We start from the raw sequence: 21,084 nt of genomic DNA, 5'->3' as shown, positions 1-21,084 counted from the left end.
CTGCTGCAGTGCTACACATCCCCAACAGTCCTCAGTCATTCTGTGCACAAAGTCATGTTCATGTGCTCCCTTTTTTTAAGAAAATACTTAAACTGAAGACCAGGTTGAATGCAGAATGCTGTTTGGTATTTATAATGATCTCACAGCCCAATAAGCAATTCACTAAGTTAATATGTATATATATATATATATATATATATATATATATATATATATGTATATATATATATATATATATATATATATATATATATATATATATATATATATATGTATATATATATATATATATATAGTTACTATGCAGTTCAAGCTTCTCGGCAAATTGCATATATACTGAAGAAAAAATACTGGAGCACACATGTTTGAAATAAACAAAGTCTACCCTGAGGGAAGAGTGTGTCTGCCACTGATGCTCACAGCATGACTTATCCTCCAGATGAGGGAGCCCACTGAGTATCAATAATGCAAAATGGGTGGAGTAGGTGACTGACTCAAGATGTATAATCAAAGTATGATTTTCAGCTTTCCTCTTTGAATGCTGACCAATATGAAAGAAATATAAAAGAATATAAATATGAAAGATTTCCAGTTGGAAACTGTGACTGTTGATCAGTGAGAGTTTAAAGACGCCTTCAACTTCCAGGTTTATTGTCCCGCTGCTGCACTTTGGGCCTTCCTCTAAATTTATAAAAGTCAGCGTTTGAGTGTTGGTATGTTTGTTCCTTATCTAGCAGGTACATTTAAAAACTTTATAACGGCTTTGTGTCTTTAACATGGCTGAGTCTGCATCCAAAACAAATGCAACTATCAATGGTCAAAGATCTTTTTTATGATTGTACCAAACTTGTGAAACATTTGAGGAAACAAAGCACATTTATATATTTTTATTATCTCTACTTACATCCACATCTTCGCCCGTAATAGTGGAGAGCTCTGTATTTTTCTTCCATGCACAGATATTACTCTTCAAAGCAAACAAAGGTTTAAACACATGTAGCCTTTCTTGCACTGTTCTGTAATGTGATTTTTCCTGTCTGTTAATACCCCAAAATGCCCTGTTCTTCTGCCCCTACCCTCTCGTTAGCCCCCACCCAACCCATTTCACCCCACCTCCAATTTTCACACTAACCCAATTAGCACCTCGTCAATAATGCTCAGCATTTCATTTTGCCGCTTTAATTAACAAATTCAATTTGCTTGAAACTGCTGTGAAAACAAATTAAAAGCGCAGCAAATTAAAAGCCCTCAGTACCAGCGGATACAGCTAAGGTGATTACAGATGCGTGAGGCGACAGTTTTCTTGTTTGTTTTATCTCAGGAGGGGTGAAGAGACTCTTAAGAGAAGGGGAGACCTTGAGTGAACTACCAGTATAGGATCTGAAAGTCCAGGAGAGAGCAAAGAAGCTGTTAGCCTTTATGATGGGGATGGGAAGAGGTTAAGGCAAAATTTATACCCATGCATCATTAGCTGCATAGAGGTTCCACTACCAATTAACAAAAACTATTCCATCGGAGCCGATTAACAGAGTGCACAACCAAACTGTAAACAGTCAACAAAACATTTGGAGTTAGACACGTAGGTTTGCTAATTCCAGTCACTTTTTAAAATGTTTTACCTCCAGTCTTCACCATCAGACAATTTTTTGTTGTTGTTGTAATTATTTAAAGTTTTAAAAGTATAACTTGTATATTTCAAATTTTTAAAGAACCTAAATATAGTTATTTCACTCGGGAAAAGCCTAGTTGTTAGGAAGTACAATGTCCTAACATTTTCCAAATTAGAATACATATTTTGACATTTTGTTTAATGAGTAAAACAAGGTTAATTTGGTTTACCTTTAAATAAATCACCTTCCTTTCCAGAGATACATTTTTAAAATGATTAGATATTGATTTGCACTGGGTTGACTTCAATGCCCTCCTGGTCACCTTGATCCTTCAGAAATCCCACAAACATGACCAGAGGGTTTTAAAATCTCATCCTCAAGTGTTTTGAGAAAGGAAATTATTATGAACGCTGACGAGTTTGTGTTGTTCAAACAAACAGTGTTTGCTCACCTTCCTGCTTCATCTACACTTCTCTCAGCTCCACTCTCACTCAAAACTGTGATTAAAAGTTTCCAGACACCAAACAGTGCCTCCATCTGGTCCACACATCAACATCTGTAGAGGGTGTTGACTGTTTTGACACAGAGAAGACACACACACACGCCTGCACACATCTTGCCATTTAATTGTGTATTTTTCTGAGTTACCCACCGTTCCTCCCTCCCCACACTTCCATCCTTTCTGTTCTCTCCATGCAGCTAATTATTGTCCTGCTTAATTACCAGTAAACTCAGCGGCCCAGCCTGCTTCAGCTTTAAAGAACTGCTCAGCCCTTCATTCCAGTACCTGATTGAACTCCGCTAAATGGGAAAAGTTGTGCTGGAGTAAAAGGCTTTAGTCACACAACATTTTGTTTCATTTATTTTCTAATATGTCTCTCACTGTCTGCTCATTTGAAGATAACAGGCATTTAAATCAGTTTAGGCCATTATCAGAAAATAAAATAAAAATAACTGGTTTTGAATCGGAAAACTAGAGGCAGAGAGACACAAGCGAGCAGAACAGTTTTAGAGCTTGAACGCCTGCACATTTACTACTGCTGTTGGATCCATCAAGGCGATAAACCAATAGAAAAGTACATGTCTCCTGACCTTCAGCTCCAATTAGGCCCTGGAGGAGATACGGGTGAACTTTTCAACCTTTAGTCCTGTGTATTGATACGCCAATACAGTTGCTGTAGAGATGAAGGAAGTGGCAAGTCAACGTACAAGTTCATCGTTGTTAGATGCAGGAGCAGCAGTTTCTGTCACACAAACATAAAAAGTTTGTTGACATCTCTGAAGGCTTGAGCTCTAAGTCCCAATGGAGGAAACTCAGTTTCATTTTCTCTGTCTCACATTTGATTGAACCCACCTGATAGAAAATAATGGAAATATAAAACCCCCAAAGCTAGGTGGATTTTCCACTATGCTGCTTGTATTGTGAAGTTTCTTAAAGATAACAACTTTTCAACCCACACTTGAATAGACAACACACCATAATAAAAATGGAAAGGTCACTCTCTTAAACGTCCTGATGGAAAATTGTGCTCATAGCTTGAAAATAAGGTAAAAAAAAAACATCAATTTGGTGCTCTAATGCAATGAAAATTGACCATATTGTTCGTGATTTTCTTCACAGGTGCAATCAGTCATGTCTGTTGAGTTTGTGGCTGATTAAAAGCTTAATATGTCGACCAGGATGTCAAGCAGTTCTTCTCTCTTTTTTCATTTTTTCCACAAGTCTGGATCTTGTGACGTCTTGTTAAAATGCACATAATGTTGTTTGGTGAAAACACAAACACACCTGTAACCCATCACCACAATTTATTTAAGTAGTATCATCCTGACTTGAGACATTTAATAAAACATAGACATTCAGGCAAACTCAAAGTATAAATTATAAAAACCTGTGTTGCATTTTCTTTCATATGAAGAGAGTAATAAATGTGGCTTCTATTGTTTCAGAAATTAAAATTCTTAGCGGAATAAATGTACATGTTTTTGAAGTTTGGTTGTTCAAAATATTTTGTTGTAGAATTATGCTACTTAACATATTTTGACATTTTTGGAACATCTTTACCAGAGGTACATATAAGTATGGACAGAGCTGAATACAAGATGGCTTAAGAGTTATTTTATGTAGCTTATTTTAGAGGTTCTTCACAAATAAGAACCTAGGTATTTAATCTAGGTTCTCTAGTATTTCACAAAATCCCCTACCCCTCTTAACCTGACATCACTCAGGGATAAACTACAGTATTTAAGTGTATTAAAACATTTCTTATTCTCAGATACTTGGAGTGTTAAGCTATATGGTAATAGATAATCTTTAAACCAGTTTACAGTTTAATCCACATTGTATGCTAAACATCCTGCAGTAACTGAACAGCTTTTACACTGGTCATCATACTTTAATTCCTCCAGCACAAAACAGCAACGTTTTTCATACCAAGTCCTATTGTTAATATTTTCCCCTCTGCTTAGAGTCAGTAATAGTAATGACAGTCCTTGATCCTAAGTCATAGTGCTGCGGTATTGTGTGTCTGCAACTTGACAAGCATTGATTCGCTGTTTCCTGGTAAACATCAGGTCACTCCTCCATCACTCCATCAGGCAGGGGTCAGTCACAGCCCAGTGGGGATATGATGATAGATAGAGCCCATCTGTATGTGTCGGAGTCTGCTTCAGTCCGCTTGTGTGTGGAAGTATCAAGTATGCTATCAGTGTTCTCAAGTCATTGATTGGTCCCCAGTGTCAAGATGCTTCCATTGATTCTTTGCCTGGTCAAGCTGAAAAGTCGTAGCTCAGCAGAGGCTCTTAGGATACTTATCTACACACTCCATGGACTTCTAAATGCATGTATGCAGTGGCAGATATGCACTCAGGCATGCACAGACTTAAATATGAATTGGTACGGCAAGTAGAGGAAGATGCAACCAACTGATAATTAGGTCAGTATTGACCTTTTTTAAAAAATATTGGAGTATATTTGACCGAACTCCAAGTAGGTGCATCTTTCAGTAGCATGAGGTTGCATCAAACAGCTAGAGACAGACCCCAGAGTACTGGCAGCAAGCCATTAGCATCTTTTTGTGTGGTTGAAATGTCTTTGTGCTCCTGGATTAATGGTAAGGATTCAGTCAGATGTAGCTTAGTGAGTTCTGACGAGCAATAAGTCTCAGAGCAGAAAAGATGTTTTATTCACAATGAAACTGACATGTTTCATTTGTTAGTTTTTCTTTCTTCAAAACACATATGTAGTTCAAATAAATAAAATAGAAACAACTATAGTGTGATAGTGATAACAGACTTTTATTTATTTATTCTAAAATAAATTTACCAAACATTTTGGTCATCCATTCCTCCAATGGATGACCAAGGTCAGAACTCCACAACAGGGCAACATAGAGACACATGTGCATATGTTCTCATACCTAAAGGCACTTTAAAGTGCCTTTAGGTAATTAATTAAACTCAAATCCATGTTTCAGACTGTATAAGAGAATCCAGAGAAGATCATCCAGGTTTTAAATAACGTGTGACCAGTCAATAAAGGCACAGAACAAATGCCTTTTTTTATGGGATTCAAGAATACAGCAATACAACATCACTATCTTAGTTTATAGCTCCTTTTTTGTTGTTGAAAGCAACACTGCCCTGACCTATCAAGTTTTTTTTCTTTAGACTGACCATTAATAACTTTGAAAATAGATAAGGAGATCATGGTGGTTGTGCTGTGTGGAGTCTAGAGTTAGGGGGTTCTTAATCAGAAGGACTTCTAACCTGGAAGAGGGGGTCAACTCAGTCACTTTTTATTTTTAGAATAAATATTTAATGATCAATTGGGTTTTTTTGTTTGTTTGTTTTTTTTGTTTTTTACATTGCGTGAGCAAAGATGGTTGTATGTGCTGTCAAAAACCTACCAGTTGTTTTGGAAATTGTCACAATACAGGAGTTGATGATATTCAAGGTCATGGAGTGAAAGTGGTAGAAGAAAAACTGTGTTCATTGTGCAGGTGGTCGTCCTCTCCGTTCCCCTGGGAAGAAGCTGATCTCTGCTCTCCGAAGGAATAAATTTTTTATATAATTTGTTGTATTTTTAACTAAGAGCTCCCGGTCACGCAACATCGCCTTACATTCAATCCCTGCTGCTCCCATCTTCTCCCAGCTTGTCGTTGTGCCACAGCTAACATTACTTGACACTCCTGTGTAAGTAGAGAGATGATCTCTTCTTCTACTGGCAAGCAGCCATTTCCACTACAGTTTACAGCTATTGTAACCCCGGTGTTACAATATTTCCTGTATTTCTCTGACTTCATTATGTATGGGATTTCGGTAGGGCAGACAGCCACACCCAGAAATAACCTGAACAGCTCATCCCATTAGCTCATTCTTACCTCACCTCCGCTCTGTGTTACCAAGGGACAATGACTATGATGTCTTTAAACACACAGACAGTTTTTTTTTTTTTTTTCCATTTTAAAGCTAAAGTGCTTCATATCATTTCAGGTGTGTGCGTGTGTTTGTGTGGTTGGGGTTTAGCTTAAGAAATGCCATAGTGAAAACAGTGACTCAGTCCAAATAAAGTATGCAGAGCCGATGCATAATGAAAATGCCGGAGGAAGCTGGTTTAGTCACACTGTTGACGAAGATGCTCTAACTGTGAACGGCATCAACCAGTGACCCCTCCTGTAACCCTGTCTACATGACAGGCAGATTCTTGCATGTGATTTTGGTGCTGCAGTGTTTCTCATTGGACAGCTTTAGATGGAGCTTTACTCCATTCTATTGTACCTCTGCCTTTATGCCTAGGTTTCCTGTCATGCTTGAAGGTGAACCTCTGCCCCAGTCTCAGGTCTTTTGCAGCCTCTGTCAATTTGAAGCCAAATACTGAAGTCCAGTAGTTAGCTTCATTCATTTCTGCAAAAATATCCCCACCTTGTCCCTCATAAGAATAATCTTTTCATGTTAAAGTGCAGATTTAGTTTTCTGTCCCACAAAACGTTTTGCATGGCAGCTAAAACACTTACTTATGGCCATTTATGCATGCAGGGAGTAAAACCACCTATTATTGTTAAATATTTGTCCTTTTTCTTGGTGTGGTTGTTTGTTGTAAATGCTTTAATCAGCAAAAATAATTATTTCAAGTTATATTTACATGACTTTTTTTATAGTTAATTCAGTCCTCAGTTTATTAAGAGATAAAAGTTATTCCATAGTTATACCTATTACTACCAAAAATAACGGACAAATACAACAACTATCATATCATTACTTAAGTCTCTAAAACAACAAAGTTGTCAACCACTTACTAATATTCTTTATAAGAGCTTCTTTTATCATATTCAAACATTACTATAATGAATTTGGACCTGAAGTGTAGTATCTCAGCGTTTAATTTTAGTTAATGTTCTGCCCAAATGAAATGAAAATTACTGGTTTTAAAATAAAGTGTCTTTTTCATGTCCTCAAATGTGTTTCACTAATTAATGTCGCTCATCTTTGAATTTTTTTTAGACTTTTGTGCAAGCATCAAGCTCTTGACATCAAGGGTTTCAAATATAGATAACATGAATTTATTACAGACTTAAATACACCAGACTCATTTAAAAAGTTTACAGCTATAAACAAAGCCAAGTGATTAGGTGTAAACAATGCAAATATGTGTTGACACAGCAGGGATGATGGCGTACCATTTATATCACAGTTTGGGGTTTGATACTGCATCTGTCTATTCTCTGATGCACTTTTTGCTTAATGAAAATCAAAGTTAAAACTAAGCTACTTTTTTTCACATTGCAGCATATCCTATCCAAATAGGGTTTTAATTTATGAATATCGAAATTTAACAAGATTATTCTTATATGTACAACTGAGATTTATTTACTTATTTAATCTGAGAAAGTTGCACAATGCACAATGCCGCAAAGTAATTTAGTCATATTGACTCAGAATTAATTTTAAATGAGCTACAATGTTGGCTGGGGTTTTGTTGCTCATCATTTCTGTCCCCGACAGTCTTCTCCTTCCTCTGTCCTTCTCCTCCCTCCATCTCTTTCGTGTGTGTCAGATAAAAATCACCAAATATGAAAAGTAAATTCTGTAGGAAATGTTGGCAAATGCGTTTGGGCTGGATTGTGTATGAATATTTAATTTAGTCATAAAGCAGGGATTTAGTGCATTAATGGTTTTATCCACCTCTGACACTCCATCTCGCTCTCTCCTTGTTCCTTTGCTTTCTCTCAGATTAGGATGTTAGGACAGTCTGCTGTCTCCTCTGCAGATTGGTTCTTTTAATTACCATATTTGTACTGATTAAAATAGTATGGATTTCTTTAGAGGGATGGCAGTTGCCAGATTCATATTAGAAGACAATTTGTTAAGCCGAAAATGAATTCTGCTTACATTCTAGAGAGAATAATAGAAACTTACTATAGAATCAGATAAAAACATTAATAGAGAAACAATGGTCTGTCATTTGGTCAATGAAAACATATCAAGTTTTCATTGTTTGGAAATCTTTGCAAAGCTGATCTTTTTTCAGTTGTGGCGGTAAAGATCCAACTTTATTATGACCGAGAGTAATAAAACATCCAAGAATAGAAGCACTGATCCAAGCTTTCTGCTCAGATTTCATGTCTAGGAAAAAAAAATAAAAAATCCTTGCTGTAACTCTGCAGGCATTGTGGGTTAATTTGTGATTTCTTTCTCCTCAGCGTCCTCTGACTGCGTAATATCTGGCCAGGCAAGAGAGGCAGCTGGGCGCTTTTCACCTTTGACTCTCATCTGCAGTGTTGCTTTTGGACCTGATAACTGGCAGGTCCAGTCAGGAGTCACTTCTCTGAAGTATCTGTGGATTTTGGACAGATAGATTTTCAGTAATAATTGTTGACTAATCAAGTCAATTCAAGTTTGGTTTAAATTCAATAATGAGTCAATCAGATGAGTTGTGGGTTAAAGTAAATGGTTTTTTTTAAGCTAATGTAACGTCTTGGAATCAATTTTACTTTTAAACAATAATCAATTCTTTTTTGATAAAACAAACAAACAAAATAACAAACATTAACATAGAACTTAAGCTAATTAGAAGTTAGGAGGAGGTTACTAGTTTACCAGAATACAAACAGTAAAAGGTTATATCTCCTAATTGTAAATTATAAGGCCTAACTTTAATAAAAGCCAGGATGGCAGATGAAATCAAATTCTCAGAATCATATCTGCATCACAAAGCAGGAACAGTAAAATGCAGTGTGTCTCCTTGTTGAGGTCCAACTTTTAATTCAACATCCTTCTCAGAGGGATCAACAAAGAAAACTCTTTGTCTGTAAAACTTAGTAGGACAAGTTATCTCCATTTTTGTCATTAAATTGTATTGTGTTTTGTTTTTATGATGTGGTTCCTTATTTTTTTATTTATTTATGTAGTTGTATTTTTTATTTTTATGCAACCAAACCAGAGAATCACGTTGCACATTAGATTTTCTTATCATAGACTCCTCATGTTTTCTTGCCCCAGTCCTGGTTTGACTTAATCTGCGGTTCTACGATGCCATTTGGACTGACATGCAAAACAATTTCTGAATGTTAAAGTTCTGACCTGGGTAGAGGGTGTTTTCATTACCACAGTCGGTGAAGCTCTCTCTCTATAAAAGAAAAATGCATCTCAAATTTTTCTCTTCTGAAAACTTGCCTCCAGGCAGTGAAAGACAGTGGAGCTTAAAGGGTTACAGGGTTGTCATTCATATAGCAGTTGAGGTTCTTTGTATTTTCAGTAATCTGTTGCTGTGTATGTTCAGGGAAGTGAAGCTGGGCTGACTTCACCCAGTATGGGATTCCTCAGCTCTCAGCTATGTTCGATAAAGATTAATTCAATCCTATTTTCTGCCCTGAAATGCTTTTTCCTAATATTATTCTGTCTGAGTCAGATTCTTCCTTCTTTCCTCTCTCTGTGTGAGCGAGTGTCTTCCTCCATAGGAGCACTAAGCACCTTATCCATTTTGGGACTGACAAAAGCAGCAGGAAGAGAAAGTGGTGGTAATGTGTTGTAATTCTCTATCACAGATTCATTATCTGTGTTTAGGCGGTCCCAGAATGAACTCCGCTCACACTCTTCATTTGCTAGTTTAAGCGCAGTGTGACTGTTCAAGTCTCTGTGTGTGTGTTAGCATGTCTGCGAGAAGAGAAGTGTTACAAAGTAAGGCAGTGTCTTGGAGAATGTTTAAGTTTTATTATTATGTGCAAGTGTGTTTACTATCTATTACACTGAACCTATGCTGATAAAAATTAGAAGTTGGTGTGCCACGTTTCATTGCTGAAATCCTCTAGAGGAATGTATGGGAACGTCTGAGTGATTGTCTAATCAAACTAATTTAATAAGGTTTCAACAGGTCACATCAGCTTTCCCCTCTAATTTGCCATTTTCTCCTCACGTTAGTCTACGTCAAAGCTTTTTGCTTAGCTGAAACAAAAACTGAACTTTGGCCTAATTTACATTATTAAAAAAGTTTTTGATTCAATTTGTGTGGGAGGAAAGTTAATCTTTATGTGATGTTACGAACTCACATAAAGATGAGTTTGCTTTTTCAGTTTAATAGAGGCTCTATGTAATTGCATGATAACTGATGACTATAATATTTAAAATTAACATGACAAATGTTTAAAAGTTTGCAGAAGAATACTTAGGTCATTTTATTTGAGTCTTGTATGTCCCTCTATTTATATCACCCAAAGTAACAAAAGTATAAGGCTGTTTTTTATTATATTATATTCGACTGAAAACTTTAGAAAACTCCCACCTTACTGTGTTATTTTAAGTTGGTTAAAAAAATTTGTATTCCAAGTCAGGAAATATTTTTTTCTTTTACAAAATTATTGTTTTCCCAATTAGTTGTAAACCGTAAAATAGTTGCAACTGAAGCATTTTTCAGTATTCAGCATTAAATGCATGCTTTACCTTTTAAGTAAGCGACTGGTTGAGGATTTCTCATTGTGGGGATTCAGTACAATCCAAAAACTGTCTGTTTATTGTGCTTAAATCACACTTTTTATTTACAAAAGTGCCACAATTTCATTGAAGAAATCCTTCACCAAACACAACCTGCCTCACTATTTTATCTTTGTCATTCTGAGTCACCTACTTAGTCACTTGTATATCTGTCTTATTTCTCAATTTTCAAACCCACTCTTCAAGATTATGTATAATCCATACATTTCAAAACATGCAGACTTTATTGTTCAGTTTTTTGTAAACCTTTGCCTAACTAATCAAGTCAGTAGATTTATGCCAATCTTAGTTCTGTGTTCATACACACAACATGAAGAAATATCTTTTTAATAATATAAAAAGCATGGAGAATGGCCATCTGCCTTCCACCATAGGGAGGTTTAAAAAGGGTTTTCCTGAAATAATATAGGATGTTTCTGCTATGAACAAACACATTATTAATTACAGGTGATTCTTTTTTTAGTGTAGTACCAACACCTGCTCTGTATTTATGTAGAAGGTTGGTGGGTTAAAGATATGTGGGTATAAATCTGTGTGAGCAGAGTGCATGATCCCTGTTTGAGTCTCGTGTTGTCACAGTGACCTCTGCTGCTTCGTTGTCACCAACCTCACCATCTTTACCCCTTTAATAACCTGCAGTATGACACTGGTTTCTCTTCCTACGTACCTAATAGCCCATTTAGGATGAATGTTATTGGAATTTTGTTTTTTTCAGATTTATATGGACACAAAGTCTTGCTCCATATTTTTAGTTTCACAATTTATTTAGAATTGTTTTTTCTTTCTTTTTTTCGTAACAGGTTGACAGCTCATTGTGAAGAGGAAGGAGAATGAGGCTCAGTTTAGTCTGTCCCTAATTCAGAGTTCTGTGTAGTGTTTGTTTTTTAGTCTAGTCTTAATTTTAGTTTAGCCTTTTTTCCTGCCATTCGACAGGGACAGATTTGAGGGGTATGTGACTTGCTGTGACTAAAATGATCCCTGTCGAGCTGGAAATCTGTGCAGCTCCTCCAGAGTTATCCTGGGCCTCTTGGTTGCTTGTCTGATTAGAGAGCTGTCCCATGCTCTTTTCTTTTTTTGGCTGACAATTGTCTGTTAGCTGCCTTAAGCTTGGAATATATTATAATCTCACTCTCCTTTAAACTTCTGCATAGCTTCATCCCTGTCTGCCTGCTTTGCTGATTGGTCTCCATGATGCTGCTGCTAGTTCAGTAATGTACTCCAACAAACCCCTGATGGCTTCAAAGGGCTCCGTGTATACTCAAATAAAATCACGAACAGAATCCATTTACTGATGAGGTGACCTTTGAATGTCACGTATTTTCTTTAAGGCTATGAGAGAAACGGCAGCTGAACAAAGTCACACTATGTGTTAGCTATAGGCTAACTAAAAGGTAACTAAAACAAGTGTCTAGCAGCTTCATGAAAGAATTTTTCTCTACAACGCAGAGCTGTCTTCAAGGAGAAAAGCCTCCAAGTGTGCTGCTGAACATCTCTTTGCTCTCTCCTCCAAAATGGTCAGAATGGGGCTTGAATGTTAATGACATCCATTGTTGTAAATGTTGCAGCAGACTTTGACCCACCTGCACTGTGTCACACACTCACTGCCACACTCTTTATACATAAGCACAGACCCTTCATCCTCTCCTTGGATGTGAAGATCTTCTTGGCTCAGAGACCGGTAGATGAGGAACTCTGCAGTGTTGATTACTTACAGTGCTCAGCAGTCAAGTATCTGTCTACGACCTGCTATTGTATATCCATGTGAGCTTGCAGCAGATTAACAAGGGGAGCCAAAACCTAACACTTCCTCCAGACTCCTTACTTGCAGGAGAGATCAAGTGTAAAATTGGACACTTTATTGAGACACAACACCATACGTACAGATGCTCAACACAGAAACACAGTAATGCACAAAGAGTCCTTACAAACCAATGCTTATCTCAATGGCTTTACCATTTTCTTAAGAGGGTATTTAGAGTTTGATAGTTTCTCCTACAGTTTTTTCTTCTCTTTCATATTAAGATTCATTTTCAGTGACCACAATTTTGCTAAAATGACCTGCACTCTATGAATAAATTTGTACACATTAAGACCATGTCTTGCTATTAAGCAGATACTAGTTTTATTCAGAGGTGTAAATCAATTTCATACATGTGAGATAAATCAATATAGTTCTGCAAGACTAAAATATTAGAATTGATGAAGGTATTGATTACCGTTTTGTGACATTTATCTTGCCTTTTCTTTTTTTCTTCCAGCAACAAAGACGTCTGGACCTGCTAACCATCACCAATTCTGGTAGGTCCCTGGGATTTTGTTTCACTGGCTTCATTCTCACCTGCAATCGACCCAACAGAGCAACACCTCGATGCAGAAATAAACATAATTTGCTATGATCCCCCAATCCCCCCCAAAAAAGCTCAATATCAGCCAATGCTCAGAATCATAAGTTGTTGTTTTTTTTTTTCCTGTTCTAAAACTTGGTTTGATATTGATTTGAAATGATGAAACGTGCCAGCAAAACTGTGAGACCCACTTTGAGGTGTTAAAAGGAAGAACATGCTGTTTTCTGGGTGCCGTCTGCACATATCTGCACAGTTGGACGGAGGAGTAAGAGCAGAGACAGCTTTGCTTGTGCTGTGAAAAGCCTTGCAGCAGGACCACTGCTGAGTTGATGCCTCCGGATCTGGTTTCTTACCCTGTTTTAAGGGGGCTGTGATGTGGTAAATGTCAGAAGACCGCAGATTTTTAATGTCGCAATGTGCACTGCATACATTTTTTGAAAAAAAAAAAAAAGATGGCAGTATTTTTCCTCTTCTGTTTGTGTGTGTTTTTGTGGCATATTTAAAGCCTGACTACTGTTTAATGTACAAGAAATCATTATCATGAACCTTTATGTATAAAAACTGGGTTTAAAGGATGGATGACCCTTTAACGCCAAACTCTGTAATTTAAAAGTTTTGAATGGGGCGGCACATAGACCTGTCTCAATAAGCAATAAATCAATTCATCGCGTGATAAATTAAAATGAACTCAATCATTTCCATTTGCTTAATTTATGGTTTTTCTCTTTCTCTCTAAAGAAATCTGGATGACAGTCTGGTGTTTGGTCTCAACTAGATTTTGAATAACAATTTTGCTCAGAGAAACTTCATAAATTCGTTTTATTTATTCTTTCAATAGTTTTGTTTATTTATTATGGACAATAAAAATGTCTTCCAATCCTAGCATTAAATTTTCAAAAGAATTTAAAGTTTATTGATCTGTTGGAATATGTTCTTGCATTATTATTTTGTGGAAGTAGAGCGGGTGCCATAGTCTACAGAAGCTCTTAGTCCTTGACGCAGCTGTCCGTAGTTTGATTCTTGATCTTGGGACCTTTGCTGCTCGTCTTTCTCATTTCTTTCTCATTTCCTGTCTCACGACAGTCAATACAGGCCACTTCTGCCACAAAATACTTCAAACATATATCAGAATTTTATTAGAAACATTTAGCAACACAAACTTTTGATAAACTTTTGCCTGGACTGATACTTGTGTTGAAATATTTTTTTCTCGCTTGACCGTCGCTTTTATCATCTTCACAGTCAATATATACAAATATGGTGATCTGATTTAAGCCACGTATTTGTATTGCCTTCTTTGTCTCAGTATTTAAGCAACAGACACAGCCTCTTCAAATCTCTCCTTAAACACCTGCTCAGTTTCTGTCACACCTTTAAGGAACCAGGTTCTTTAAAAGTAAAATAAAAATAGTTCTTTCTGAACTCACTTATGTCAAGGGATTATGTTAAGTTGTGAATAAAAGGTGCTTCTTCATTCAAATGTACATCTTTCCATTACTCTGAAATTCTTTGATATGCCTTCACAAAAATACCAGAGGTTTTGAGGATTTGTTGAACATGCCCTGTTCTCAGTTTGCTTTTCACATAAATCACTCCTGCTCTGCTATTTATTTATCTTGAGTGGTGATGAGCAATGCATGTTACTATGACAACTTCAAACAGTGTTTTTATGACGATAAGAAAAATGTTTGTAAGTATAATCATATTTTTCCCTGTACTTTAACAGATCTCGTTATGACTCAGCACACAAGCCTCATATGTTAGCCTGTTGTTTTTGTTTTGTGCAAAGTAGTTTGAACTGTGTCCAATGTGCAGCTCAGAAACACATCATGCAGTCAGCCATGCATATGGTGCTTTAAGTTTGACTGAAAGTGGGAACATGTCGCAAAGTAGCTGCTCAGTTAGAAATCGTTGCCAGGCTCTTAGAGAGGCAGCTGTGTGAGAGAGGGATCCACTGAGATGGAGAGCGAGGAGAAGTGGGGAGAAACAGATGGCAACGGCGAGGAAGATACCGAACCCATATGTCTAAAGTATCTGGATGATCTAATATGCTTTGATTAGAATAATGCGTATGTGAGGCTCATGGAGACCCAGTTAATTTAGCATGTTTACGTTGCAGCTGTTCCTCAGGTCCAGGGCAGTGGCAACACTCAGCTGCGGCCTTGACTGTTTGACAGGGGGCAACAAGGAATTTGGGAAAATATGAGCTTGTAAGAGAACCAGAACAACAACTTCATCTCCAATTGTGAAGTGAGAAGGAAAAATGGGCTTAACTCCTTAATGTGATGGGTAAATAAACATGTTGTCTGGTTAGGCAACTTTCTGTGAAATGGCAAAATGGCTTTCAACAGATTTCTTTTGCTGTTATAATAAGGAATAGATTTTTTTCTGCTTTTCCAGCCACTTATTTTTCAAGCTTTAGTTAAATAGTGGTTAAAGTGTCTGGCTTTTGTTGGATCTTGTTTTCATTCTCATCTTAACTAAAGAAACATACTTACATCGGGATATTTTTAAGGCATTACTAAGACCAAAATAATTTATACCACTGGTAGATTTAGATTTAAAGTAATATTTTAACTTTCTCAATGTTTTATTTCTGACTAAAAGTAGTTATGACTTGATTCTGATCGAGAATCTGTGGAGGAAGCCAAAGATTAGGGTGATGGCACTTTTAACCCTAAACGTTTTGAGCTCATCACTTATATAAATCATAAAAACTCCAGTGGAAATATGTTCAAATCTGTTCAGTAATAATAGGTTTTTCTGTAACTCTGTTAAAAAAAAACTCTAAATTGGTACTTTTATGAAGGTTTACATGTTTTATTATCTTCAAAATTCCTGTGTTATTTTTTGGTTAGAATCAAACTTGTTTTGTTGAGAGATGATTTCAAATCCCAAAAAAAGCCTTGAAAAATAATAATTTTCTGCAATGTTTACTATTTTGAGCTTGTCGTACCTCAGAAAGATTGTGAGTCATATCAGAAGTGGTTCAGATCAAAGCCATTTCCAGCCGAGCCGTGTCTAAATCCGCTCCGTACTTTAAAAGAACCTGAATCTTTTTATATGGATCGATGGAGCTGATAACCTCCTCTGAAAGGGCACGCCATACTGCGTACTGCCAGATGGCCAATCTTCGGAGTTTTGGTAGTTCGGAAAGTTTTAATATCTGAGATTTACTTGTCCTGGCACAGTTTCTCATGTGTCTGCATATGAGTCACTGATCCTGCAGAAATAAGTGAGTCACACTGATCTACCTCACAATGAAACATTTTCTACCTGTCTGGGTGAAAAATTACAGCTGTCGTAATATTTTTGTAAATTTTTTTAAAGTGACTGTTTTTTGGAAACGTATATTGGAACTGGGAGTTTGAATTTTACAATTTATAACAATGTCTAAGTTAAATTTTTCTCAACATCTTTGTCTTATTTGTGTTTTATTCTTTATTTATCTGATAATGTTATTCCATCCTTGTTACTCTTGACTTTCATAATCTCTGTGTTGCTGCACCTACTCTTCACGAAAATTTGTCAAGACATTTACTTTAATAAGAACATAGATTAAATATTTCTTACCAACTATAGCATAGCTTATTATTATGTTATTACTCTAATTATATTTCAGTCTCTCAATCCACAAATCACAGGTCTTTCTGAGTATGAGTGAAACTTTCATGTCAGATTTAAAAGAATCCAGTCCATCTTTTAGAAATTATAACTTTTTATTTCAGTTCACTGTGTGTGGCAAATACTTACAACCCATGAAAATACATTTCCACAATACAAAGCTAGCTAACAACAAACTACTTTTCAGATACGACAGTTTAGGTTAGTACAGTGGCATGATTGCGCTCATCTTAGCTCTGTACATTTTTGAATCACGCTTCGTGAGTTTCCACCTGCCATCAAGGAAAAGCAATTCCAGTTAAGATGAAATAAAGTTCAACTGTAGTACCAGCTCGATTATATTATTTACGTAAAGGTGTAATGATTAGTGAGGTTGCAAAGGGTCACATAGAAGAAGTATACAAAATGCTTTTAGATCATGTATGCTCCATGACACAGTGAAGGCAGTCGCCAGTAATTCAAGGAAATTACTTGTTGAACATTTCAAAATGTTCAACATGCTCTTCATGTAGAAAAAACCTCCTGTGTTCTCCGTATGTAACAGTGTCCTTAGACAGAATGAATTTTGTTCAAAGGAAACTTGAATGAGTTGTGACAAACCCACCTGGACCAGAATTTCAAATACGTTATTTGACCCAAATCAATACAGCAGCAGAGAAGGAACACCACATCCACAGTGAAAGAGGGTGGTGGAGCTTCACGCTCTGTCATTACTTTTCTGGTGATGAGACGCAGGTTTTTGTCAAAGTGGATAAAATTATAAATAGTTTGATGTGCAGGTCCAATTTATTTATTTGTTGCAAATTTAAGGAACAAATTGGCTTTTCTTTCATTTCTGCTATAAAATGGAGCCATGAATGTTACACCTTGCCCTCAGATCCTTGATAGTTTTAAATGACAAATGCCCAACATGTTTGCATGCAATCACTGAATTTGCTTTCCTTTGTCTTTAATGCTTGACTTTGTTTGAAAGGCTTTGAAATGTTGGCATTGCAGCAGTGCCATCATTCAAGGCTAAGTCTTCACCCTCCACACAGGATGAAATAGCTTTATGAATATTTCTTTGTTAAAATCTCCTTTCTTGGGCCGCTGTGGAGCTTGCTGTGTGTGTGTGTGTGTGTGTGCTGCGTAAATGATTGCAGGCCATTTTTCAGCCTGTTGTTGTGCGGCCTTGAAGAGAGGTCTATTATATCCTTAACCTGGCAGACATATTTCATCCTGACCTGCTTTATTACTATTCGTTGCAGGTGAACGGACATGTGTGCGCACACACTGGGAACACAGTAAAGCTTATTATGTTCCTGTATGAAAACCAGGCGATTGCCTTAAGAAGAGTGACTCTGATAGGGAGACACAGACAGGATAGCCTCTCTTTCTCTACCTACAAATTAAGGAGTTCTCATTCCTTCACTTCCTTTCTTCTCATCATCCCCACACCTGTCTTTCTCTCTCTGTATGATGCTTTGTTGTGCTTGATTGGCTCAGCAGCATTCTCGTTAGCCGCCGTTATTTATTAATGATCTTATTTAATCGCATTGCTGTTGTTGTGTGTTAGCAGAAAGATGTAGGATTTTGTCCCCCCCTCTGTTCTCGATCCATCGTTACCTTTTCACCATCTTTTCTTCACTGCATGGGCAGCCGTTGGAATCGCAGGGTGTGAACAAACTAATAGGCTCTAGTGGCTTTATAACGCACCGTGTCCGAGAGGGAAAATCTGATTTGATGAGGATTCTGCCCCTGCTGTTCTGTTGGTCTCTGTTTCTAATGGTGTTCATTAGCTACTCTAAAGAATGAGTCACTCTTAAACATCTAGCCGCACAGGATATAGCCGTAGAAAACTGACATAAAACTAAGTTACAGAAGAAAAGAAATCACTGAAAAGCATTAGCTGCCTAACTTTATGTATTTGTTCAGATAAAACCACCTTTTTATTTGCATAGTATTGGTACCCTTTTTTTTTTGTCTAAATCTGCTTAACTTTTTTGATTACCGAAATGCCAGAATAAAGAGGGAAAAAGATATTTTCTGTTGTTTTCTTATTTTTTGTAAAATCAAAATTTTATCAGAATTTTTTCACAATAGTTTGAACTTTGGCCTATTTTTCTTTCTTTCAACTTGTTTGCTCTCACCTTTCCATCTCTACCCACAAATTTTCTGTTGGATTAAGATGAGAATTTTCTTTGTGGGCACTCAAAAACATTGACTTTGTTATCCGTTGTAACTAATTTGGTGAAATGCTTTGTATTACTAATCTGTAACTGCCTCCTTATATTTTGACATACCATTTCTTAGTATTCATTGTATTTCTCAGTATTTCTTAGGCTTGCATGTTCCTCTAGCCTGGTAAAATCCCCTTATTTTAAACTTTGCACAGAAGGTCTGGATCCTCAGCTTTTGAGAAATGATTAGTTGTTGGAGGCGTGGACTCTGCAGACGTTTTAAGTAATTGGATCTGATTTTACCCAGAGGCAGACATTTGGCTATGATATATGTAATGCAGCAGTTGCATGAAGCATGCAGTATAAACTTCCCCATGAGGAGTTGGACCACGTCATATTTTGCCATCAATAAGATTTCTTATGCATTCCTCTTGCTACAACTTTAATTATTCAATATTTGGAAGCCTGGTCAATATGGAATGAATGGCTTTGTTCACTTCCTCCTCTGCCATTGTCTACAACCGCATACAAATGTAGGCAGACTACAGTTCTTTAACAGCGCAGGAAATCGACATCATCTTTCACAACTCCTCTTTCTGCGCCCTGATTGGTCCAGTTGAAATTCTGCTGAAGAAATTCAGCTCAATGGGAGAAATCCTAGACTGGTTTTGAGAGATAAAGGAACCTGACTTGTGTGTCCATCTGATAATGCAGTATAATGCAATATGACCTAATATTGACCCATCCTTTTCACAGCTTCAACTCCTCTGGGAGTTTTAGGTGTGGTTTTATGCAGTTTTTAACTATATTTCAGAAGCTCATCAGACACTGATCTTAGATGAGAAGTCTCTGCTCTAGTTTATTCTGAGCGGAAGTCAAGATCTTCCAGGTCTTCACTCATCTATGTCTTTTTGGACCTTTCTTTCTGTATTGTCGCACTCTTCTTGGAACCAGATGAAGAGTTAATGCCAATGCACTGGGAGCAAGAACGTCTCCAAAATGTCTTTCTTTGCTGAAAAATTCAGACCTTCCTTCACTCAAACTAAGGATGAGAACTGAAAAACACCAAGGCAACGTAACCACCTCTCCAATCAAATTGTTGGCTCCCTGCACACTATGCTTCAACATCTGCAGTTTCTGTTGTTCCCAGTTGGTCACAATTTGACATAGTATAGCTAAAAGCTGAATGTGGTATATTTAGTATGTAGAAATTTCCCAAATAGTCCTATCTCAGTACCATGTTGGAATTCACTCACCTCCTGAATGAACTGAATGAAGTCTTTTACAAATATTTATGAGCACCCTCTGTGTGTTGCGACATATGAATTCATTGATTTGGATAGGTTAGCATATACATTTGGCAACATAGTGTATGTCGCCAAAAGCGCATGTTTCCTTTTATGTATGGATAGCAAATGTCAAGACCCTGTTGATCTGTTTAATTAATAGCCGGTTTTATGGGTTGAAAAGCTAACTGGAGCATCAAAACTCTCTGTAAAGTGTTAATATTCTCCACACATGCCATAGGACTAATACATGCAAACGCTGATAAAAAGCAAAAAAAATAAATAAAAATCACACTGCATCTCTAGCCTCCCTCCTTCTCATTTCACACAAAGTTGCACACACACTCCCACACCCAGACCCACTCAAACCTCACTCGGCCCTCTTTAATTGGACACTTGAGCAGCGCACGACTGCATCTGGCTCCTGTTGAACACAGCCTGACATTTCAGACTGCTGACCTTTCCAGCCTCGCCACAGCTAAATAATGATTAGTCCTGGCAACTGTTCCACCGCAGCACCATACATGTACAAATAACACACGCTCACAGGTGCAAACTGCACAAAGCAAAACAACAGCAGCACCTGCACTGGAGCCTTTGTCTTTTCACAGTGAGAAAATGGGGTGCAGACATTGATTTGAGAGGTCATTGTCATTCTTTCGGTTTATTGATTAGATTGTCCTTTTCCATATCTGCTGTGAGCACCCAATAATGTGTTGTTCTAAATTAACTCTGCTTGCCTCTGTTTAGTTTCACTTTCCCCTTTATGCACGCTTAGCATACAGTGGAGGGAAAAAACGGTCAATCATATTTATGAGATCTGCGCCGATTGGAGAGGACGGTTGTGTCTTGAGTGTGTGTGTGTGGGGGTGTGTGTCTACACACTAACCTTCTTACTTTTGGGTATAGGCGCAGAAGCATGCAGTGCATGTGTTTAAAGCTACAAGGAAGCATGGAGATAATAGGCAGTCCTCAGATCTCCTGCAGTGTTTTTTTTCTGCCTTTCATTCAGTCTTTGTATCTCCTTTCCCCTTCTGATCCCATCAGATCAGAATATAAATATTCTTCATTAAAG

At 37.2% G+C, this 21,084-nt stretch overlaps 2 protein-coding genes across 3 annotated transcripts in view; both read left to right on the top strand.

The window, feature by feature from the left end:
* agbl4 (AGBL carboxypeptidase 4) overlaps positions 1-21,084 on the top strand; it is a 442,148-nt gene that overhangs the window by 325,417 nt on the left and 95,647 nt on the right. For both annotated transcript variants that reach the window (XM_044130229.1, XM_044130230.1), the window contains one exon: positions 12,854-12,893. In XM_044130229.1, coding sequence (XP_043986164.1) covers positions 12,854-12,893 — 40 coding nt within the window. The remainder of the gene's footprint in view (positions 1-12,853; positions 12,894-21,084) is intronic.
* Positions 1-21,084, top strand: part of bend5 (BEN domain containing 5) — a 68,467-nt gene that overhangs the window by 20,627 nt on the left and 26,756 nt on the right. The window contains exon 2 of the mRNA XM_044130244.1: positions 12,854-12,893. The gene's annotated coding sequence lies outside the window, so the exon portion shown is untranslated. The remainder of the gene's footprint in view (positions 1-12,853; positions 12,894-21,084) is intronic.

This window comes from Gambusia affinis, linkage group LG10 (genome assembly GCF_019740435.1).
Source record: "Gambusia affinis linkage group LG10, SWU_Gaff_1.0, whole genome shotgun sequence".
Lineage (NCBI taxonomy): Eukaryota > Metazoa > Chordata > Actinopteri > Cyprinodontiformes > Poeciliidae > Gambusia > Gambusia affinis.
Note: the sequence above shows the minus strand (reverse complement) of the source record. Positions and strands in the feature narration are given on the sequence as shown.